The sequence below is a fragment of the Xenopus tropicalis genome, chromosome 1 (assembly GCF_000004195.4).
Source record: "Xenopus tropicalis strain Nigerian chromosome 1, UCB_Xtro_10.0, whole genome shotgun sequence".
NCBI lineage: Eukaryota > Metazoa > Chordata > Amphibia > Anura > Pipidae > Xenopus > Xenopus tropicalis.
Window position 1 is genome coordinate 36,242,143 of NC_030677.2, and position 24,694 is coordinate 36,266,836.

At 41.1% G+C, this 24,694-nt stretch overlaps 1 protein-coding gene across 6 annotated transcripts in view; it reads right to left on the minus strand.

Moving 5' to 3' along the window:
• Nucleotides 1-2,193: 2,193 nt before the first annotated feature.
• Nucleotides 2,194-24,694, minus strand: part of pds5a (PDS5 cohesin associated factor A) — a 64,777-nt gene continuing 42,276 nt past the window's right edge. For 4 of the 6 annotated variants that reach the window (XM_004910917.3, XM_002933454.4, XM_004910916.4 and 1 more), the window contains exons 15-34: nucleotides 23,257-23,305; nucleotides 22,179-22,318; nucleotides 20,130-20,245; nucleotides 19,323-19,428; nucleotides 18,639-18,799; nucleotides 17,522-17,645; nucleotides 16,629-16,787; nucleotides 16,461-16,529; nucleotides 14,949-15,085; nucleotides 14,580-14,703; nucleotides 13,107-13,311; nucleotides 11,654-11,768; nucleotides 11,358-11,490; nucleotides 10,581-10,700; nucleotides 9,578-9,640; nucleotides 8,509-8,654; nucleotides 7,722-7,818; nucleotides 6,354-6,703; nucleotides 5,958-6,096; nucleotides 2,194-3,489 (exon numbers count right to left, since the gene is read on the minus strand). In XM_004910917.3, coding sequence (XP_004910974.1) covers nucleotides 3,457-3,489; nucleotides 5,958-6,096; nucleotides 6,354-6,703; nucleotides 7,722-7,818; nucleotides 8,509-8,654; nucleotides 9,578-9,640; nucleotides 10,581-10,700; nucleotides 11,358-11,490; nucleotides 11,654-11,768; nucleotides 13,107-13,311; nucleotides 14,580-14,703; nucleotides 14,949-15,085; nucleotides 16,461-16,529; nucleotides 16,629-16,787; nucleotides 17,522-17,645; nucleotides 18,639-18,799; nucleotides 19,323-19,428; nucleotides 20,130-20,245; nucleotides 22,179-22,318; nucleotides 23,257-23,305 — 2,586 coding nt within the window. In that variant the 3' untranslated portion in view covers nucleotides 2,194-3,456. The remainder of the gene's footprint in view (nucleotides 3,490-5,957; nucleotides 6,097-6,353; nucleotides 6,704-7,721; nucleotides 7,819-8,508; nucleotides 8,655-9,577; nucleotides 9,641-10,580; nucleotides 10,701-11,357; nucleotides 11,491-11,653; nucleotides 11,769-13,106; nucleotides 13,312-14,579; nucleotides 14,704-14,948; nucleotides 15,086-16,460; nucleotides 16,530-16,628; nucleotides 16,788-17,521; nucleotides 17,646-18,638; nucleotides 18,800-19,322; nucleotides 19,429-20,129; nucleotides 20,246-22,178; nucleotides 22,319-23,256; nucleotides 23,306-24,694) is intronic. The other 2 variants (XM_012953691.3, XM_012953697.3) reach the window with 2 other exon arrangements.

Consider the following 24,694-nt stretch of genomic DNA (forward strand, 5'->3'; position numbering starts at 1 on the left):
ATCATACTAACAGTTGGCCTAAAGGTGAACCACCCATTGAAATACACACAAAACACTAATTTATTGGCCCTAAACATCAACTAATTTCTGTGCAGGCAGATAGAAGAAATTGTTAAAGGAGAATTTCACCGCATAGAATTACAAAGCTTTTTAAAGAGAATTTAAAAATTCTGAACTGTTTTGAAATCAAATTACTCTTCTCTCCACCCCAGCAATCTCTCTCTTCAAAACACTAGAGTTACCAGGGGTATAGTACACCATTACCTAGGGCCCCTGTTTAATCCCAATCAGTTGGCCAGTTCAGGACACATAATTAGCTGGTACAGGGTATCTGTTACAGGCATGGGACTTGTTATACAGAGTGCTGGGGGACCTAGGTCATTCTGTAATTTGGATCTTCATAACTTGAATCTACTAAAGAATAACTTACACAAGATAGGATTGCCTTGCTCCAAGCATATCAAAGTAATTCAAATATAGCGTAATGCTGCCCTGCACTGTGTAAGAAAGACTTGCTTCAGAAAGACTAGTTAATATAAATACCCTGCTGTGTAGCCCCAGCCATTCAAAAGGAGAAAAGGCACAGGTCACATAGCAGATAAGACACAATTGTATGCTACAGAGTTTGTGTAGAGTCCTAGTACATTTTGAAGAAAAGGGTAAACATTCAAGCCCGTCTACCAATACACCTGTAATGAAGATGTCCAGCTCTTCTGCCTGGAGTGCAACCACATGTTCAAGACAATGTTTCTCTATGCCAGCCAGAGCTGTGCCCATCCCGGAGGAGAAAGACAATGGAATAAAGAGGCCAACACAAATGTACTCCCCAACTTCTATTGAGCTTTAGCCGACAGATCCAGGGCTATGGAGTTGGTACTTAAATCCTTCGACTCAGACTCCTTAGTTTATGGTACCTCCAACTCCAGGTACACAAAATTGCTTTTAACTCCACAGCCCTGGACAAATCAGGACCCTAATATCCTGTAAAATAAATATCTTTGTATTCCTAGGAAGGGCAGAAACTGCTGAGCTTCCACCATTTGAAGAGTTTGTCTTGCTGTGGTTTGGTTAACCCCTCCCCAACCTTGAAAAATGCCTTTTCCAGCTGAATCTCTTCCGCTCTTTTGTCAAGTTTTAATGTCTTGACTGGGGCATGGTTCTTATAAACAGCTTTCCTGAGAAAGAGACTGCCAGTAATTTCTAGCCCCAGGGAGGGGTTTCTAAGCTGGACAGTTAATGTTAAATGGTAGTTTACATTCCGGTACATGAAAATACTTCTGGCAGCAGTCTCTGTGCCACTGAGCATGAGCGAGTCCCTGACTTAGCCATTTTAGAGCAACTGGTACATTTAGCTACATCAGTATGGCATGTGTGTGTTACTTGAAGGGTCTAGTTCTAGAAGTAGTACATCTTCTTACCTTCGGGGTGGATGTTGGGAATTTTTTGACTACAGCAGAAAGGCCAACAATGATAAACCCCCATATTGTATGCTGGTATAGAAACTAGATGCTTTGTAGAAATAAGAGCATTTTGTTTGGGCTAAAGCAGTTAATCTAGCTATCTAAACCAGTGATCCCCAACCAGTGGCTCATAAGCAACAGGTTGCTCCCAGTGGCCTCAAAGTAGGTGCCATTTTTACAGAGACACAGTTTCACTCCAAGCAGAGCCTCCAACAGGCTAGCAGTCACATGGAGCTACCAAATAGCCAATCACAGCCATTCTTTGGCATCCCCAAAGAACCCTTTTCATGCTTGTGTTGCTCCCCAACACTGTTTGGTTCACTAATAAAGGTTGGTGATACCTGATCTAAAAAAACGTGTACCTGTTATATCCCCGTAAATGTTATGGTTGCATATTGTTGCTACTAGGGATGCACCAAACCCAGTTTTCCGGGTTTGGCCGAACCCCCAAATCCATCCTAAGGGATTAGTCAGAATACTGAACTGCTAATTAGGATCCAGGAAAGGGTAAACGGGTTTTCACTTCAATGTTTACGCAGACCTTTAACCCTTCCAAATCCTAATTAGCTAATTAGGATTTGGTTTGGCCAGGACCATGGATTCGGGTGAATCCGAACCCTGCCAAAAAAGGCTGAATCCTGGTGCATCCCTAGTTGCTACCCTTCACCCCTCCCAGTACAGAGTACAAGCAGCGGTTAGAATGGCGGTTAAGAACACAAAGAAGCAAAGGACGCACTGTGACACCTAGAAGCGTTTATTGTATGCAACAAAACTTAAATATGATCATGTGTACATACATGGTGCACATACAGCATTGGGTGCACACAGTTCCGTGTCCACTATCTATGACAGAATGCTGGGTGCAAACCTATGATCCTAAAAAGAAACCTTTAAAAAAATTGACTGACAGGGAAACAAACCTGAAACGTGGGCTTGAGAACACCGTTATCTAAAATCGATTCGGCATTTTTCGGATTTTGCGTAGAAAGCTGCCTAATGCCACCTATATAGTTTTGTTTTTATTTTTTTAAAAAAGACTTTTTTTGTATTTTTATTTTTTTTGGCTTTTTTTTTAAATTTTTTTTTTTATATTGTTAATAAAAATCTGGCGACCAACATTACAAAATCAAATGCCGAACAGTCTGCTATCCGTACAGTATCCCAACGTAAGCTCGAGTAAAAGGGGATTTAATGGGAGATATAGGTTTTATAAAACAAACATCATTATGTACATTAATTTCAAAGGATATCAACCAAACAGGAAAAAAAGCGAGAAGATGGCGCTCTGAGATGTCTGCTTCTACATTCACAGCCTTTCTTTTGTTGTCCTCCTTTGCAGGGAAAAAGATGACAAAGCAACCGCTACCAAATGACTTTTCATAGGGCTGGGAGTAAATTAACCCAAACAAAATGGGGGGGTGGGGGGGGGGAGGGGAGAAGAAAAAACTGTACATCTTAATCAGAAAAGTAGACTGGCAGCAAACGTTTGATAAAAGAGATAAAAGCAAGACATTTCTCATGTATTCAATGCACCGGCTGGATCTGCTGTGGCCCCCGGGAAGGCTTGCAGGGGCCCCAGTGGGAGAAGTCTGTGCACTTTCTAAGCAATAGCGCAGCAGGCGGTACATTGGCAGCCGTAAAAGCGCCTCCTGGGTTCCCCTCGTAGGGCACAGCACTGGAACTGTTAAAAACGGTAAAGGCCTATTGTTTTGCTCCATTCAACCATAATATAAAATCACCGCGTTACACGTTATGATTCAGTTCATAATAAAAAAAAAAACGAAGGAAATCACCGAGAATCGGAAGATTCCTAGTCTGTAAGTGTTTCTGATTTGCGCTTCTCCCGGGGGAGTTTCTCATACAGGGAAGATGCTCTTCAGGCTGCGGACTCGCAAGGTAGAAAGCAGGAAACGGATGGGTGAGTTAAGCTTCTGAATAGAAAACATCTGGAGTGGCGTTTGAAGGGTTAAAGCCTGCAGCATGCCTTGCTTTGGACTCATCTTCTCCGGCCAGCACTCTTTCTTCTTACCTGAAGGTAGAAAAAGGGAGGTTACAAACTCAGTGTGTATGGCAGCAAACTGCCCTATTGCACCCAAACAACCCACCCCGCTTGTGTCTATTCCCATGTACTTTACCCTCCCCCCATGGAAATACTGTGGGGTGGATTTATTAACATTACAGAGAAAACTTCTGGTAATGTTGCCCATAGCAACTAGCAATTAGATTTGAACGGTCACCTACAAGTTAGAAAACAAAAGCAAAGCTCTGATTGGTTGCTATGTGCAATATCACTGGTGAGGTTTGTCTCCAATATTACTAAATATGCCCCTTTATGTATGTATCTGCTAAGGGAAATGAAGTGTCTAACTGATGTCACGAGACTGCTTGAGATGATCATGTGAGTCGCAACAAGTTAGACATGGCTGCACAATGTGGCGCTGAGAGAAGTTACAAGGGCTGGGGGCATTTGGCAAACTGAATCCTACAGGTGGCCATATATGGGCCAATAGAAGCTGCTGCTTACTGACCCCATGTATGGGGGGCCCTCCTGTTGGGCTGCCTGAAAGATACCTAGCTGATTATTGCCCACATATCTACAGGGTTAGGAAATCCAGTCGGGGGAGGCTGTATCAATGCTCTGACCTCCCCACACTATACAAACAAATCTTTAGGTCAGGGTTGGACTGGGGTGTGTGAGGTCCACTGGGATTGTAACCCCTCTGAGGCTCCCGCCGCCTACCTGCTCCCCCACATCCATCCCCCCCGCCCCACGCACCTTATACTTACTTTTGCAGCAATTGGGGGAGGGGTAGGGCAGGCAAGGATTGGGTCTGGGTCGGTAGGGCCCACTGGATTTTTTTCCAGCAGCCCAATCGGAACCTGCTTTAGGTGTATTGCCAGCTAAGCCCTGCTATTGGGAACCAGAGGAACTGAAATAGGAGTATTTGAATAAGTGGATGTGCACAGGCCAGTCAGTACCAAAACAAAGCTATCAGTGTGGCGCAGGGGGTGGAGCTTTGTCTTACTGACAGAACTTGGGTGGAGTCAGATGTTCCCAGCAGTGCAATGTGACTTTCTACAACTGGGTTCCAAGCCATAACTGCACCAACGTATTTGTCAATAAATTGTCTGCCCCAGTTTTAGCAACTGGTGTGAGGGCTACTGCTTAAAGCAAACATTCCATTGGGTTTCCTACTGTCAGTGTGTTACTGCCCCAGCCACTCAGTGTATTAAAGGGGAAGTTCACCTTTAAATTAACCTTTTTGTATGTTGTAAGCAGTGATATTCAGTTTGCTATTCCTCTTCATTTTTATTGTGACTTAATTAATTAGCAATTCTCAAGTTTGGTATTTTATTAGCTATCTGGTTGCTAGGGACTAAATTACCCTCGCAAACAAGCAGTGGTCTGAATGAGAGACTGGAAGAAGAATAAAGAGAGGGCCTGAATAGAAAAAAGTAACAACAAAAATCGTAACCTCAATATGTTATTGGTTGCTGGGGTCAGTGACCCCCATCTGAAAGCTGGAAATAGGCAGAAGAGGAAAGCAAATCATTAAAAGACTATACAAAATATTGAATCCCAATGGCAAAGTTGCCAGGAACAGAACATTCTTTAACGCAGGAAAAGTTATGGGGTGGGGGGGGTTCACTTTTAATTACAGTTTTGAAATATAAATAGATACATTAATTTAAATCATAGCTGAAATTTGGTTTAATTAAAAAAAAAAAAAAAAAAGATTGTTTTCAAAAAAGCTACCTGTAACGGTAGTGCAGCACAGATCTATCGGTCTCTCTTCTCTGGCTCTACAGGGTCCTGTCTGCCTCATTGTAGTGTTACAAGCAGTAAGTAAGAGTAAGGAGCCGAGGAAGTGAAGGCATAGATGCTACTACACATGCTCAATTCATTTTCATATCTGTGATCTGATTGGCTGACATGATTCACAGTAGCAAGCACTACCTGCCCCCCGCTGGCTGGCACAGCAAAGAGATTTAATGCAGCACAAACTTTGCAGGTAGCTATTTTGAAAACCATCCATTTTTTTTTTTAATGAAAGCAAATTGTAAATATGATTTAAATGACTGTATATAATTATATATTTCCAAACTCTAACACAGGGGAACTACCCCTTTAACTGTATGTATGAATGTAGTACAGTGCTGCGTACATAAGTAGTGCTTTATAAATAAAGATATACATACATACATGCATGTAGTTACCCTGCACTGGTGAGGACTGCGTGTTTGCGATGTAGGAGCTCTATTGCTGCTAACGTATCAGATTCTGTTTAGTCATGGGGGAAACAATTCCCACTGAATGGGGCAACGGTGCACCATTTACAGAGCAGATAGAGAAGCTTTGGGATACAATGCTTCTCATTCTGAAGTGCCTGGCCCTTTAAGAAGTGTTGTTTCTGTGAATGAGCAAGCTCGGCGCAATGCAATAGAGTTCTACCAAATGGTTATTATACTGAAATACTTGGATTCTGTCTGCTGCACCTTCAAGATAACTCTCTCCTGTACATCTGTCTCCTGGCTGCTCTCACATGCACTAATCAGCTCATTAGAGGAACATCCTGGGCTGGACTCTATCTCCCACAGGAAGTCTCCTTCACTGCCCACAAACTGGCTGCTGCTGCTGAAAGAACGGCAATGTTTAGCGCATCTGACAAAGCACACAGCATACATTATGACTTTCATACTCCCAACATCACATGGGGCATATCCCAAGGGCTCTGGTTCCCTCTAACTGCATATAACCAATATTCCCCTTAGATTTCAGTTATTCACTGGGCAGATACACACAGTTATTCCCAGTTCACTTTAATCGGGGTGACTAAGGGGGTTAAATATATGCAGAGAGAAGTGCAATGAGTTAAAGTGGGATATATATACCTTTGCAGGTCAATTTGCCTTTGTGCTGTTTTTTTGGCTGTTGAATCCTGCTTTGGTGCTTTGGCGTTGCCTGCTTCCTGTGCCCCAGAACCTTCCTGGTTTGCTGCTGCCCTTTTGCGCCCTCTTCCAGATGGCTTGCTTGTGTCATCATGTTTCGCTGCGCTACCCTGAGATTCAGACTTGGGCGGCCGACCTCTTCTGGGTTTGGGCGTGGGAGTGGTGCTTATATTATCTGCTCTCTTCTCCTCGGATTCCTTGCGGATATTCTCTGCCCCAGTGGATGCTGCGGATCTCTTCTTTCCTCGTTCTGTACCCATGTTGGGTGGTGCTGTCTGATCGGAATTCACTTCCTACAGAAGATATTGATTGTTACAGGCGGAGGTGTTGCACCAACGAGTCATGCCACATCCTTCTCATCAACAAGTATTTTTGGTCAGAAAACACAGGGTCTCAGTGCGCAATGGGTACGTAACAAGGCCCCAGTGCGCAATGGGTACGTAACAAGGCCCCAGTGCGCAATGGGTACGTAACAAGGCCCCAGTGCGCAATGGGTACGTAACAAGGCCCCAGTGCGCAATGGGTACGTAACAAGGCCCCAGTGCGCAATGGGTACGTAACAAGGCCCCAGTGCGCAATGGGTACGTAACAAGGCCCCAGTGCGCAATGGGTACGTAACAAGGCCCCAGTGCGCAATGGGTACGTAACAAGGCCCCAGTGCGCAATGGGTACGTAACAAGGCCCCAGTGCGCAATGGGTACGTAACAAGGCCCCAGTGCGCAATGGGTACGTAACAAGGCCCCAGTGCGCAATGGGTACGTAACAAGGCCCCAGTGCGCAATGGGTACGTAACAAGGCCCCAGTGCGCAATGGGTACGTAACAAGGCCCCAGTGCGCAATGGGTACATTTCTAGGCCCTGTCTCATGGGTTAATTTCATGCCATGAGCCATTTTTTTTGCATATGGAACGCAATAAAACTTTTCATCCTCTCATCTGGGGAAGGTCAATGACTATTGTTTGTACATTTCTATTTGTCAGCAGTAAGGCCAAACCAAATGCTTAAATACAGGCAATTTCATGCTGCCCAGATTATGAGACAACCAATGCTGCAATGTGTATGCCATCCCCATCAGGGTGATCTCACTCACACACTGAAGGTCACACAGACGCGTTAACTCACAGGCCACACACTTGCAATTACAGGTATAGTACCAGCAGCTTCAGAACTTGCCCCGTGTGTGGGAATTAGGACACGCCTTCCTCTTTATCACATAGGAACATTGTGTGCAACTCAAAGAGGGGTCAACCCCTTTAAACTTAGCACCCAAAAATGTCTCCACTCAAAACAAAAAGAAGAAATAATAATGCACCTTGTTCTTCACAGTTTCAGTCTTAGCTGGTGGAACAGGAATCAAACGCACAGGGTTCTCATCGTTTTCACTGACTCCGATTTCAGACACCTCAGAACTGATAAAAGACAAGTGGGCAAACAATTGTCAATACAAATTCTGTTCATTCTAGCAGAGAGGCTGTTAAAGGGCAGATTTTCCTTAAGTAACCTTATGCTGGGCACACACACAAGGACTACACTCTGGGTTACAAGGACCAATAAGCTGGCTGTAGGGGGATGGCACGGAGTTGGGGTAGGCAGATGTAAGGAGTATGTACATAGCGCCCCCCCAGTTCCGCCTCTGATGTAAGAACTCTCTGGAGCACTCCTATCTTTATGAAGAAAAACAGCCTTTGGGGGTTAATGCTGTCACCATATCTATTACCCACAGCTCCATGCAGACCAATATACTGTAAATGCTGATGGCAAAGTTAGAGATAGTGCTGTTATACAACCCTATTACTTTATATGTGATTCTAAATATAAAAAGCCAGATCCACACTGAACATTGCCTCCCACTAACAAGAGTGGGAAATGCCACTAGTTAATAATGTGGGTAGCTGGGCGAATAATTAAGTGCCCTGTTTCCATTACTGGTACACCCTAGCATAGCTTGCACACTCTATGGCGATGGAGGCACACAGCCTTAGACATACAGATTTAGTAGTATGGAAATTAAACAAAAGCTTTTTCACATACATGGGGGGTAGAGGACAGTCAATGTGCGTGTCCATGATGTAGCACGGAGAGGAAAAGATGGAACGTACCTCTGCCTGTTGGCAACAGATGCGTCTGACTCGGAATTCATGCTCACGTTGTTACTGCTTTCAGAGCCTGTACCCCGGCTGTACGGCCGCCGCCCAGTGGCAGACAATGGTTTGTTCACCATACCAAGCACTGTGGTTGGTTTGGGCTATTGAGAGAAAAAGACCAAAGGACAATATAGCAACCAATTAGAGTGATATCAACTAAAGTGTGACGTGTGCCTTCCTAAGTGTCACAGGCAGCTCACTCCAAGGCTACTGCCACTTCCGCAGACTGAGAATCGGCCCCTACGCTGGGGCCCCAGCCTCCTACCTTGCCTGCACCCGGAAGCACTGTCTTCACCAAGTGCAGGAAGCCATGGCAGATGTTGGCCAAAAATTTAGCGAGTTCGCATTTCACAGCCAATATCAGTTGCATCTGTCTGTACCCTGGGGGAGACAGTGCTTCAGGCTACAGACAAGGTAGGAGGCTGGTGCCAGTGTAGGGGCTGATTCTCAGCCTTCGTTTTTCTGCTGGCCGAGAATCAGTCCTGTGTGGCACTAGCCTAAAAGGAGTTATTGGCCAAGTATTCTTCGATGGATTCATTGGCCACTGGGCCACTAATGTATAATTTTACCAATACAATAAACCAGAAAACTTGACATCAACTAAACATTTATTGGACAAACACATCTAATAGCTTCATTATAATGGCAGTTCTCCTTCGGGGGCATATTTACTTTCACAGCTGGGAAGCCTTAGGAGCCATGTGTGGCCCTTCAAATGGCTGTTATGCCTAATGTATGCTTGGATGCTCCATAGATGCACTTGTACGAGATGACATTATCTGCTAACGTGCCATGTGATGTGCTGGAAAAGCACAAAATGACATGAAGTGTATAAAATAGTGTATAAAATCATTTTAATTCCCACACAAACGTTTCAGGCCCAGTGTGACAATGCCTATAAACCAAATGGCAATTTAGCCCCATAGCCACACAGCTTTATTTCATGCAATACACTGTGCGTGATTGATACTGCGCCACTTTAATCATCAGACATTTAATTTCAGGCAACACTTTTGAAACTTACCTTTCCAGTTAGAAGATGATTCCGGGCTTCGTCAGATATGTAGCTCTTATCACTGGAAAAATCCTAAATGGCCGGAAAAAAAAAAAAAAAAGTTATTAGACAATTATTTTCTCCTTTAACAGATTTAGGTTTGGAGTGAAACAGGGCTACCTGAGCAAAGGTTCTGTGCCCCAGTGATATCTGTTGATCCTGTAATCTCTGATACCACTTAAAGGAACAATAACAGCAAAAAATAAGTGTAAAAAGTAATTAAAATATAATGTAGTTACCCTACAATGATAAAAAGTATGTTTTTACTTCAGAAAGACTACTATAGTTTATATAAATAGGAAGCAGTGTAGTCACAGGGGCAGCCATTCATAGCAGATAAACTCTTTAAAACACCGTTGTATTAAACAGAGCTTCTCTGTTATCTGCTATTTAACCTGTGCCATTTAGCCCATTTCAACTTAAATGGCTGCCCCCATGGCTACACAGCAGCTTATTTACTTAAATATTTTCATTTTTTGGTGTTTCTGTTCCTTTAATCTGGCCATACACATTCACACAATCGTATGAAACTGGCCCTGTGGATATCTATAGGCTAGCATGTGGACGAGTGCATGGTGCATCAGCAGAGGAGGATGTTTAAAGCAATGGCACACAGTAAGATTTGTTGCCTGTGGATAAATCTATGCCGGTGCGGGTCACACATTTCCAGATAATGACTTGCCATAGCATAACATAGCATAAGGATCGCCGCAAGTAAAACATTCGATCTGGCTTAATTGCAGTAAAATGCAAAGGGAGGCAAATTCCTGTGATTACGCTGGATCCCTGAAAGTAATATGCAGCGATCCTAACATTATGGCAAGTCGCCCATGGCAGCGCACATTTAACCACAGCAACAAATCTTACTGAGTGTCACTGCCCTAAGTTCTACAGTTCCTGTTGCTCCAATAGTTTGGGCTGGAGGGGGGGTTTAGAGAGGGGACCAATTCAAATTAAAATGCAGGGCTGTTACCTTGTCAGGCTGTGTGAAGAATCGGGATGGCAGGACAGGATCCTTGGAACTTTCAGTGTGGCAGGGGGCACTCTTGTTGTATATGACACAGAGAGCCACATCGCACACAGTGTACAGTTTCTGAAGGAAGACAAATGATAGGAATACAGATAAGAAGTTCATATTACTGGTAAAAAGAATAAAAACCTAAATAAATTGCCCAAAAGCAGTAGCATTGGCAATATTTGCCACTTCCTGGCACAGGACATGTATTTGGCTCTAATGCCTCCAGTTGGACAGCCCCGCTCTAGATCTGTAATAATCTTGTCACTTATATGGAGAGCATGAGTGGCGTCCATAAGGAACAAAATGTATGCCCAATTAATCAATCACTGGTGCAATGATATATAAAGGCTTGAGGGCAGGAAGCTAAGACGCCCATATTTCTGCATCTGCTAAACAGAAAAGCGCACTCTCTTCAGCAGGATGTTGCCCTCCAAAGGATTTTTACCGCCTCCCAGTCTGCTTAAATGCTCCATAGGCTTCTTTGTATGACTTCATTTTATTCGATCTGACCCTCCAACATGCTACATGAGAAATAATGGGCCCATTACATGTAATAAGTTGGATAGCACTGATCTGGATGTATATAGTATTGCTGTGTCTACAGAAAATGTATTTGGAGAACCATCTTGTTCAATGTAACGTGTAGGACCCGTGTAGGTAACGTTGGAGTGACAGGAAGCTATTGCACATTCAATGAATAATAAGGAGGAAAACAATCTTTGCGTAACTTACTTCATTAGCTTTAGGGTCATCGGGCACTTGAGCATCTCGGGTTTGTTTTATATTCTCGCATAGTTTCTTCATGAAGGCATGACTGTTATTTTCATTCTTGGTCATTAGAACTTCTAGCATGAACCATAGGCACCTGGGTTTATAGGAAAAACAGCAGTCATTACAGAGGATAGGAACAGAATATTGCTTTTAAAAGGGCATTTGCTGAAACTATGGGGAGGTTCTGTTTGTTGTAGATGAGCATATTTGTTTCAACACGCATTAGAACTTGCCTAATTAAAGTCAATAGAACTTACTCTTTGATATCACGTAGTTGGTCAATATCCTGAGGTTTGGTAAAGTCCGGGTCATGGGCGAGTAGATGGATCATGTATGGTACTACATATTCGGGCAGCAAGGACAGCAGCTTCTCTGTTAAAAGATTATGGAAAGTAAATACATTAATCCATGTGTATCATTCTTTGGCTATATCAGTAACAACACTTCACATCCTTCAAATCACAACCTGCAAAGAATTGCTGGCTTTGTGGCACAAAACAATTGCAGATGTGCATTAGGGCTCTGGCACACGGGGAAATTAGTCGCCCGCGACAAAACTCCATGTTCGGGAAATCGCGCCGCCGCGTGTGCCATCCCGCCGGCAACTTACATGTTCGCCGGTGGGATGGCGGGTCATGGCAACTCGGGGAGATTAGTCGCCCGTGACAAGGGAGATTTGTTACGGGCGACTAATCTCCCCATGTGCCAGAGCCCTTATAAACATTCTAATATATATTCTCCATTTTGCATTACCACCGTGGAAAAATACAAATACGAACCCTTTCGTACACCCCCTGCCATAAAAGGGGTTATGTAATAAAAGGCAATAAGTTTACCCAGGAACAATAACCCACAGCAACCAATATGAAGGTGACCAGTAAATGCTGCCTGCTGAATGATTGCTATGAGTTACTGCTCCTGGGCAAACTTAGTGCCTTTAATTACATATAGGGGAAGTGTATTGCATGAAAGCAACATTGTCATGCATTCCAGTTTGGTTTATCACTTGAACTAAAGAAGCTGCTCGGATGAGTAGTGAAATGTCTTCAATGATTACTTAACAAGTCCAGTTGCTTTAGATTTATTTATACTAGATGTAACTGCAGGAGTTGTGGTTTGGCTGGACTTAGGTGTTTTTTTATTTAGTGCTATTCTCATATCTACCACTAGGTGGTGCATGGGATCATTTTTAGCAATGCAAGTGTCGGAGGTTCTATCTTGTTACCTTCCCATTGTTCTGTTAATGGGCTGCTAGGGGAAAAGGGAAGGGGGGGGTCGGGGGCTGACATTAATCAGAGCACAGGTCCCATGGCTGAGGGCACCTGGGAAACTAAGAATAAGTCAAGCCTCTCATCAATTAAATATATTAAAAAAAAAAAAATAATCAGTTTGCTCTTTTGAAAAACAGCTTACAATGCAGGATTTCTGCCAAGTGGGGGGAGGGCAATATTAACTAATGCACATTTTTCAGGTACAGAATTCCTTTAAAATTGCAAAAAGTAAAAGGGATAAGAAATGCACTGACTTTTGTTACTCTGTTAGCATGCATAGAAAAGCCTACAAATGGCCTGGTCTGCAGCCCATAAGGCTAAATTCAACTGTGAAACCACAAACAGTGCTTTCAGTTCTGCTTTTTCCCACTAACAGCCTCCAATACTGAGGTATTGCTTTGTCATTGTTTGTTCAAAAATGTTTTGAAATAAAACTTACCATTTGCTACAGGGTTTTGTTTAATGTACTCCCTTCGTATACTAATGTTCTTGAGTAAGCACTGCCTGGCATGTGCCCGTCTTTCTTTTACTGGATCTTTGGCGCACAGTGCAAAGATGGCCATGTACTCTAGTGGGAGCTGCAGCTTAACTAGGGCCTTGTGAAGTTTCTGTGCAAAGATCTGCCGCACCTGGTAGCATTCATCCTGAAGGAAAAGCAAGACACGCAAGTTTTTTTTTTTGCTACACAACAGCTAGGAATAGAGGAGTCCAAATTACAGAAGTTTCCCTGTAAAGATACGCAGTGGCCAACACAGAATATGGTTCGTTTAAAGCAAAATTAAAGAGACCAAGAGCCCTGGGCCTGACAGAATACACCCCTGAGTACTTTGATAAAATCAGAAATATGGGCCTGGCTAAAACTAAACTGAGTTCTTAGACTCCCTTTCAGCTGGTACCTGTGGTGTGTAATTACTACATTTAAAAAAAGTTCTCATCCTGCCAATGTCCATAAATCTATGGTGGGCAAGTTGTATGAGGGTTTGTTAAGTAAATCTTTTTCTTATTTAAATCTCCAAAATTACACTGTACAGCCCCTAGAATAACATATCTTTCTCCCTGCATGCAGATTTATCTTGTTTTTCTATTACAAGCAGCTGAACTCCATCTCTTTTACTGACTTCCTTGTCTAGCATGAAGCCCCACCCCTTTTGCTTTATGAGCATTTCTTTTGTCTGTGACTATAAAGACCTCAAAGAGGTGCCTACTGCACATGCCTAATTTTAATTAAACCAGACAGAGTGAGTATGCCCAGTAGGCACCTATTTAAGGCCTTCATAATCAGAAAGAGGAGGAGTGGGGTGGAGTGTCACGCTATACAAGGAAGTCGGTAAAAGTGCTGCAGTTGAACTGGCTGTAATAGAGGAAAACAATCTGCATGCAGGGAGAAAGGTAGATTATTCTGGGGGCTGCTTAGAGTAATTTTATAGGATTTTAAAATAAAGGCTTACATATCTTTTAAGGAATCACATTAAAGATTATGTTCTGAAGAGTGGCATTATAAGCAGAATCAGCATGGTTTTATGAGGGACATAGCAAGTGGGACTAGCCAACTGGGAATGGAAATGTTGTAGAAAAAGGAAGGGGGGGGGTCCTCATAACTGTGTATAAATATACAAGAGCACTATAGAATAAACTCTTGGATGCTTTATTTAACAGATCCTTCCAGTGGACGTGTCCATTCTAATTACAAGAGGTTCTGTCTGCTGGTTAAAATGAGAGGTCTAGAATTTCTAGGGAATACTTTGATCACACGTCTTCCACAATAACTGCACCCCTGACAGGCCCTCAGAATGGCCAGGCAGTTATAGCCACAAAAAACAGCTATTCATTAGTATACAATTCTGGGTGTATGTGCAGCTGAGCAAACCTGTTACCCTTTAAACATGTAGAAGATTAGAATGGGGGAACTTACATTGATAACCAACGCACAGAGCTGAAACTGCTCGGGAGTAATAATTTCATGATAGCATGGTTCCTGAGCAAGCTTCATGATAGCACCTCCAGCAGCCAACCTCAAGCGAGACATGTCGGATTTACTGAAACAGTGTAAGATTATGTGAGTCAGTATACAGCAAGGGACTGATAGGAATAGTCTTCTAATAGTCATTTATACAAAATTAAGCAAATGAATCACTGCAGCTAAGCACACCAAATGGGACAGAAATCATAATGGTGGGTAAAGCATGTCAGCAAAATAAGGAAGCGCTTTAACTTCCTTCCTACTTCTACTAAATCCAGCAAAAATCCAGCAAAGGTCTTGCACAATAGTCTTAAAATGTACCTTATTCTCTTCTGTTCCGTCAGATCTCCCTCGCTCACAAGCATAGCCGATAATAACCGTAGCGTGGAGTTTGCTGACTTTGACTGGTTGTTTTTCATGCCCAGCAACCAACGAACTAATAGCTTTATTGCTTGGCCCTGATAAGAGACAGTATTAATCATATAAATAGCTCTTGCATTAAACTTATGAAAACTACTATTTTTTTGGTACCAAGATACAGTGCTACATATATTCAATACACCAGTATTGGCATTCTTCTGCTCTGAATACTGCTAAGTAAAAAGATTAGAGATCATTGGCCTCACTAGCCAAATTTGTGGTATATTACATAATTTCAGAGGATCACCCATTGACAAACGCATCTTTACAAAAGCTATGCTGGCTACTACTCACATTATCTGCACAATTATAATCCCAAGCCAGCCTTGAAACATGTTCTTTAATACATTTGTAACATGTTTAAGTCAGAGCATCCCAGGATGAGAATGCATTTTAGTGCTAGTTTTCCTTTTAAAAAAAAAAAAGATTGGCCAAATCTGAACCAAAGTCTCGAATGATTTGTCTCCTCGTCGTCCTCTTTTGGAAACCTGGAGATGAGGAAATGCTCTGAGCTTAGAAGTACCAAGAGCCCTTGAAGAGGAATTCAACTGAGGGGGAAGCCCCCTTACAGGGCTAAAGGACAACCCCTGGAGTCAGATATCTGTTTAAAACAGAGAATGCCCTAAACATGAGGAAAAAATGCTTAATTTATACGGCAGGGGCACTAGGACACGCAGCCCTTATATAACGGAGGCAGCCAAATTAATGCTGATAAAGCAGGGTCTGTGTGGCTTGGACAGGCACTGGTGGAGGCTATACCATACTGTTCCTGTGCCCCCCAAGTTGATGTTAAAGGAACAGTAACACCAAAAAATGAAAATGTATCAAAGAAATTATAATGTACTGCTGCCCTGCACTGGGTAAAGTTGTGTGTTTGCTTCAGAAAGACTACTATAGTTTATATAAATACCCTGCTGTGTAGCAATGGGGGCAGCCATTCAAAACGTGAAAAGTCACAGGTTGCATAGCAGATGACAGATAAAACACAATCATCTACAGAGTTTATCTGTTATCTGCTGTGCAGCCTGTGCCTTTTCTCCAGCTTGAATGGCTGCCCCCCCCATGGCTACACAGCAGCTAATTTATATAAACTATTGTAATGTTCCAGAAGCAAAAAGGAAACTAAATGGAACCAAATGGAATTCTACGCATAAAAGGACCCAAAGGGATGTTCTGAAAACCAAAAACTTTATTTCTCCATTACAATTATTAAGCTGGATGCGTTTTGTGCGTCATCGCACTTGATCATAGGCATGTGATAATTTGTTCTGGGTTATTATTCCAGAAGAAAACACACAACTTACCAATGCAGGCTAAAAGTACTTAGTTTTTGAATTACTTTAAACACTTATTTTTTGGTGTTACTTTCAATATGGCTTTCTGGTATTTTGGCTGAAATGAGGACAATCTTACTTTAGCAAGAACTTCTGGCGATACTTCCTCATCTGGGCACCACAGTTTGCCATTCTTGTCACCATTGGACTAGAAATTTGAGAAACAAAATAGATTTACATTAACGTTACATCATTATTTCAATTAAGTACCAAGGGATTGGGGGTTTGGGGTGGAAAGGAGACATACCCGGTCGTTCATAAGAAGATCCTTTACAATGAAGTTTGCCACAACAGATTTCATTGGAGAAGCAAATTGGTCAGGAGCCAACATAGAAATGTGACCCAGAGAGACTAGAGGTGTAACTAGCTGTTCTGGTACATCTGCGTTTAAGCTTCTACTGAGGGGCTGGAAGAGAGCAGACAATGAACACACCAATTAAAAGATAAAATATAACCTATTATCTTCTACAACTTTCTAACATGCTGCTAAAAATTCCAAACTGAATCTGAACCTGAATGTGTGTCAGTGAGTTATACTCATCTGAAGGAACGTGTTAAAAAAAATAAAATAAAAAATGATGTGTTTCGGGCTAATTTATTGAGAAATTCCCTCAAAAGATCTATAGGGAGCTCCAATAAAGGGGCCATTTTTAAAGATAATGATCTTTATTAGCCCAGAGTGACAAATTATGAAAAATGAAACTAGGTACAATAGATAGACTGCTTCTTGAAAGCAGGAAGTAGTGTTCTGGCTATTATGTTAGACATCTGCCCAATCCAGCGTTTATATATTACATTTTTGCCAAACAACTCCCCCCATGAAGGTCCAACACCTTTTGTCTGGTCCCTGATTGATTTCAGAATACAGCATTGTCTATCCCTTTAGCAGTTTCCTATTTAAACAAATAATTTCTGATGGACTTGCATTCGCCCTAATAAGCCTGCACCCTGCATTTGATATTAGCTTAGATAGTACTGAAGACAAAAAAAAAAAAATCATTCTGTTTTTGAAAATGCGGTTGTTAAATTACTCAAGAGATAAAGATTGATAAAGGAAGGTTTTTCTGTGCAATACAAGATAAACAGCATTCCAATTTTCTAGTCAATACAATAACCTGTCTAGAATAAAGAAATTGTTACCTCAAATATTTGAGCCAGCTGCACTTCCTTGTTGGAAAATATAGAATGGATGCAGTGCACAGCTTGCTTTGCTTGGTGCGGGGTTCCTCTTTTGGCTTTTTGGTGCAATATTGGGATAAGTGCGCTAATAACAGAGAAAAAACCAACTTTGATTATTGATTATTCATAGAAACTGCAGTTTACCAAAATCAGAATTTGGTGCAACTGGCCAGTGGCAGGTAGAACAATTTGAAAGTCTTGCCAAATGCCAAAATGATCAAAATAGCCCTTGTCTTTTGTGAATGGACTGCAAGTGAATTACAAAACCATTTTCTAGTAATTCATATACATGAAAAAATTGCCCATGTTTAAAGGCCCAAAATCTACAATATGAATATCAAATGTGGGCTGCTGTTGCCTTTTTGTCTTTCTACTATGCGATCTGCTACCTGAGCTCAATAAAGTAATGGTAAGGTAAATTTCCTAACAAAAGTATTTAGAAAAGATACTTCAAATGTTAAAAAGTGATGTTACAGTTCCTTTGAACTCATACTAATACTTAAAGGGGAACTCAGGCTTCAAAAACAAAATTTGTTAAAGAGCCTGTCTTCACCCTAAGGCAGGCTGAGGACAGTTGACTGTGGTTACATTTTTTTGAGTCTCAAAGTAGTCAGCCAGATCAGCAGGAGATCAGGGGAGCAGGCTTAGGTAACCGTTTCAAAACCATATTACATTAAAAACAATCAATTGATGTATATTGCAAATTTAATTGAAATTATGTTTACTTTTCAAAAAGCTGTATTTGGGTGGAGATATGCAGCTATCAAAGTAAAGCTGGAAAGGAAAGTTTGATGGGCAGTCCCAGAGTGGCTATAAAGTGGGTTGCTCCAAATGGACTCAAAACAAGCTCATGGAGATTCAAGCTTGTTTAACCTAACAATATGAGCACCCCTAAAATGGTGCAGCACTCTGGGAACCTGTCTGCACCCTCTCTTATGCTGGGGTCTCACTGGGATAAGAATTGAGGGACATAACTGAAGCTGTACAGTAGTACTCAGTGCTACAAACACCTAAACAACTAAATGACTTGAGTGATTATCATGGGCTTTGTTTCTCGTGGCAGCAAAAGGAAACTTACGATCTAATCTGTGGCAGGTCAGTCTCAATTTTGTGCCCTGTGTTTCTAAAGATCTGGATAGCTGCTTCAGCTACTTTATCATCTTCCATACGGAGGCACTGAAGGAAGGATTCATATGTTTCAGCAGAATGAAATGAGGTAGGGTGGGTGAAGGAAAGTACCTGAAAAAAAAAAAATATATATATGCCATGGAAGGTTAAGAGATAATATGTACTATGTGCGCCATTCATGTTATCAAATGAGACTTTCTATAAATAAACATTAACAGTCTACAACAAGAGAACGAACGGCAAGCAAAACCCTGAACAATGTTTCAAGAGCAGCAGTTTCCTGTTATAGTAGACGGCTGCTATGGTTTACCTTTACTTCAAAATATGTCTAATGGAAAAGCTGAGGATTAAATGTATTTTTTGCATTGTGTAACTTGATAGAATGGAATTCACACTTTTTATACAAGAAAAGGGAGTGCTGGTACAATTACTATTTACAGTATATTAATATTTTGACCTGTGCATCCAGCTTTTTCATAATTGTCAGGGGTTTAAATCCAGTGGAGACAAACACACACAAATATATGGGAACATATACAACACTAGTCTGCACATCTGGATATAGTAAAGCACAGTATTTTCAATTTTCTGACATGACTGGTGTTTTGAGCAAGGAAATTACTTAACAACGTACCTTTAGCAGTTCCAAACCTGCCCTTATGGCAGAATCAGGGCTCACACCCTCCTCTTCATCATCAGCTGTACCTTCTATTGACTTATTCATTAGCTTCACTAGAGCACTGGAAAGAAACATATCAAGCAAATACCAACATGAATAATAGGTGGTTATTATCACAAGTTTATGGCTCTCTCTCTTTCATGTTCAGGTTCCAACTCTCTCTCACCTCTCCCACTGCCTAAGTTCAGGGCTAGGTCTCTATTCCCAAGTCTGTGTGACAGCTATACTTCCTCACTATTGTGTGTGCCAGGTCCCCCCTCCTCTTTTCCATTCCATCCCCAACCTTCCAGTACAGCTTCTGGTGAATTATAATTTAAAATGGAAGCATAATGTGCCAGCCCCCAGCAACAGGAGGAGGTATCAGTATCCCTGTGGAAAGCCACACCTACAGGATAACCAAAGGATGGGCCAGTCTAGGCCTCACCAGCTCACATTTACAGTATATGCACATAGATAAATTGTAGAAAAAAAGCTTGATATAAGCTTTTGCAGCAACTGCATTAAAGTACATTTATACAAACTGTGAATTCCCCAACTGTCTCAAATTAGAGTTTTTAAAGTCAGGTCATTGATAAACCCTTAAAAGGGTTGTTCACCTTAAAATTAACTGTAAGTATGATGTAGAAATTCTGTGGTTTTTGATTTTTGTTTAGCAGCTCTACAATTCACAATTTCAGTTGAAATTACCCTAGCAACCAGCCTATGCAAGCACGAAGGGACTGCAATTTTCTTAAAAACAGAGAATACAAGGAGAGACTGTACCTGATAGCTTCTGAATCTATATGCACCGGAGCAATTCTTTCCAGTAAGAACTTGACCATTTCCAGGAAAGGATTTGTAGGTTGCTTGGGATTTGCAAGCTTACGAGCTATATCCCTCTGCAATAAAAATATTAGCATCAAAAATAGGAAAACTTACATGACAAAAGTGTCCAATTCTAGAAAATAATCTAGATTTCATGCATGTACTAGTACTAGTTCAATATATAAGAAGACATTTATGCAAGATGAGTTTTTTTTTTTAACCTTTTTGGGGCAACCTAATCTTTGTGTGTAATTGTATAATGAAAAGCAGGATCTGAATACAAAATACCCTTATTTGTTCCATCATAATGTACCTTACAATCTCACTAATGCTAAGAGTACAGCCCATAGCTTTTTCCTACTGAAATCAATGCTGTATTCTGCAAGCACCAGGTGCAGTAAACATTTCTTATTTTTTCTTAGGTTTTTGTGATTTTCAATTTATTTTCTGGAGAGGGGAATTTAAATGACTAAAATGACTCTAAGATTCGGTTATGTGAAATTATGCAAATATCTGAGTTGTTGATTATATTTATGGCAATGTGCCAGATTTGGCACTTGGGACACGCAGGAAGAGCAGAGTATAGCTGGTTCTACCAGGAGGCAGGAAAACAACCAAAGATGAAAACTAGCTCCTCCTGTGCCTGTCATACCCCCAGGCGGGCAGAGCCAGCATCAGTTTTTTTTACCAGAGATACAGGAGGCCAACATGGGATCTGTTATCCAGAATGCTTGAGACCTTGGGGTTTTTTTTGTTTTTTTTTGGATAATGAGACTTTCCGTAATTCTGATCCAGGAGGCCAGTATGGGACCTGTTATCCAGAATGCTAGAGATTTCCCAATAAGGGGTCTTTCTGTAATTTGGATCACCATACTTTGGCTGTTAAAAAATATTTAAAAGTTAAATAAACCCAATAGGATTTTTTTTCCCACCAATCAGGATTAAATATATCTTGGTTGGGTTCAAGTACAAGGTTTTATAATTACAGGAAAAGGAAAATACTTTTAAAACTGTAAATTACAGGTATGGGATCCGTTATTCGGAAACTCGTTATCCAGAAAGTTACGAACTACGGGAAGGCTAATAGACTCCAACAGACTCTATTATAAGCAACTAATTCTATTTTTTAAAATAATTTCCTTTTTCTCTGTAATAATAAAACAGTACCTTGTACTTGATCCTAACTAAGACACAATGAATCCTTATTGGAAGCAAAACACTGCAAATGGGTTTATTTGATGTGTAAATAATCTTTTAGTTGACTTAAGGTATGGAGATCCAAATTATGAAAAGATCCCTTATCTGGAAATCCCCAGGTCCTGAGCATTTTGGATAATGGGTCCCATACCTGTATTTGATTAAAATAGTGTCTATGGGAGGCAGCCCATAGTTCAGAACTTTCTAGATAACAGATGCCATACCTGTAATAGAAAATAAACTGGATAACTAAAAACACAGAAGTAACCAACTATATGCCATGACAACGTGTGCAGAACAAAAAAAACACATTGCATCCAGAAAGGGAAATACATTCTGAAATAACAAACAAACACCCCTTATCTCCTCTAGGCCACAACGAAAACTGATACTGTCTTTACCTGTCTGGGTGAATAGTCAGTGGAGGAGGAGCTACTTTTTACTTTTGTTTGTGTCCTGCCTCCTAGTGGAACCAGCTATACCCAATTGTTTCTCTGTTCCCCAAGTTGATGGAGAAATATATTTACCTTGTTACATTATACAGGTTATTTTTTTAAGGCACAGTTTTTATTGCAACTCTGCAACTTGCTCTTGATACAAAAACAATTGGGTGCAGCAGAGAACAGCATTGGTGGGTGTAGGCCAGCTCTGCCCTTGGTGCCTGCAAAAAGTATGTACAGAGCCCCGCTGCAGCCTGTGGCTAAAAAGTAGTGTGGTTGAAAGAGAAGGTATTCAAGTCAAAACATGGACATTCTTCAAGACATTAGCATTAACCTGACCACTACTTGTATTATGAAGGGTTTGCCTTACCACACACACATCTGCCTGTTTACATGAACATGATGGACTAATTAAAACTTCCAGCTGAGACCTAAGCTTCTCATCTTCCCCCAAGACTTGATTGAATTTTTTCACGAAATCTTGTGCTTTTCCTGGATCTGGCAAGTTTTCTGGGAAATGAAAAAGTAAACCAGCATGAAGATTCAACAGCAAAAAAAACAAAACAAAAAAAAAAAACACGTACTGCAGTTGTTTTAATGCACGCTACTGTTCCAGTCCACAAAAGGACTGCTCTATTTGGCATTACATCAACATCACCGGGCCCCTACGTTTATTTTAATAAGCTTATGCTACTTTCAAAAAACATATGCAACTTATGTATTAATTCCACTGACCCAAAATTAAAATACTGACAATCATTTTTACTATTTTTATGAACTATGACAGACTAGTTATTAGGTCCCAAAGTTACGCAGTTTAGGTAACTTATGCAGAAAGATACATAACTTTTTATATCAAGCTAGGACAGCACAGAGCAGGGGCCGGTAGACGGGAAGAGGTTAAAGTGAGGGCAAACTCCACTGCCCCCCAACTATAAACTTAATTACTTATTAATCAATGAAACTTTTTATATGAACTGCTTATTATAGATTAACAGTTGTTGGGTGCTTCTGATGAAGCACCCAATGGTGCGAAACGCGTTAGGAGAGCGGAGGAAGGGTACCATGAGGCACTGGAAGACACCTGTTTGTCGTTTGGTATAGTATGTTTGTAATTTTTTTTTAAATGTCTTGCGCACACAAGGGGCGTGGTACTGTGCACTTGTGTTCATCAGGGCCCCATATAAACAACTTGTACGAGGCCCTAAAGTTTCTGATGGCGGCCATGCCAATTTCTCAGGCAAGTGCAAACTAAAGCCTTTCATGACGTGAAATACAGAACACAAAAACAAAAATTGCACAAATAAAATCCACCTATTTACTAGGTATGCTAATAACAGAAAATTACTGCCCCTAAATAAACCCCACAGGCAACACAATAAGTTAAGTTCACAGAATGGTTTATTCACATAGTCAGGCAGTAGAAAATTATGCAAAAAATGACTCACTTGCAATAGTCATCAGCTTTGCAAACATGGCAGTGGTGTTCGCTTCTGACTGAGGAAAAAACAAACGTTTAAATAATTAAAGCAGTGAAACACATATTTAATGGAGACACTGGAAACAAAGTAAAATGTGACAAAGGTGTGTCAGTGTCAATCAAGTGTTAATTCTACACATGCAATAAAAACCGTAATCATATCTAGTGCTTTACACACAGGTATGGAACCTGTTATACAGAATGCTCGGGACCTGGCATTTTCCAGATACTCATTCTTTCCATAATTTGTATCTCCATACCTTAGGTCTACTGAAAAATTCTGCAAACATTAAATAATCCCAATAGGATTAGTTCTGACTGTACAATTGCCATAAGTGTGCATACCTCCTTGTGTGGTGATTATCCCTTCTGCACTATAAATAAGGGAATTAGAACAAGATTGTGGAATGCCCTTCCTAGAGATGTGGTAATGGCAGATTCTGTTAATGCCTTTAAGAGGGGCCTGGATGAGTTCTTGAACAATCAGAATATACAAGGCTATTGTGATACTAATATCTACAGTTAGTACTAGTGGTTGTATTTATAGTTTATGTATGTGAGTGTATAGATTGGTAGGTGTGGGTTAGGTGTGCTGGGTTTACTTGGATGGGTTGAACTTGATGGACTCTGGTCTTTTTTCAACCCTATGTAACTATGTAACATAATCTGGCAATGCATGGGTCGATAAAAGCTTGCAATTTTGCCCCTCCAAACTGTCACCAGCTTAGCTATCTGTTTACAGGGTATCTGCCTGAGAGTCTCCAGATATCTATCAGAGAAAATCCCACTGGATGAGGACCACCTTAGAACATTGATGCTGTTCTCCCTCAGTGATCCTCCACAGGACTGCTGTATGATTCCACTAGTGGATAAAATAATGGATTAGCCCATGCATGAAAGAACTGTCCCTGTAGATGATTATCAGGACATTCATGCAGGATTGCAGCACAAATGCAATTCCACCATTTCACTCCCTTCTTATAGCCATGGGCTACTGACTGGAGATGTTGTGCATGGATGAAGTTCTACACAGCCCCTCCTTGATGGACACTGGTCTTTTTTAAACCCTATGTAACTATGTAAATGCAGAGGGCTTCCCAGTTAGAATTAAACATGCTACGCACAGCAAAGGCCACATTTCTATATCTTTGTTGAAAACAGGGCCCTCTAGATCATTTGTTTTGGTCAATATTTGCAAGAAATTTGTATGTTTGATAGGATATTTGACTATGAAATATGCTGCTATTTTATACATCTTATTTAATAACACTTACAGGTTTGTGGTATGTCTCTGAACAGACTATGAGAAACCCTTGGGAGCTGCCCAGGTTATGAAGAGTTCCATAATGACACAGTTTGTGTTATGCTACCAAATGAAATCAAAGTTTTAAAACCAGGGCCACTTC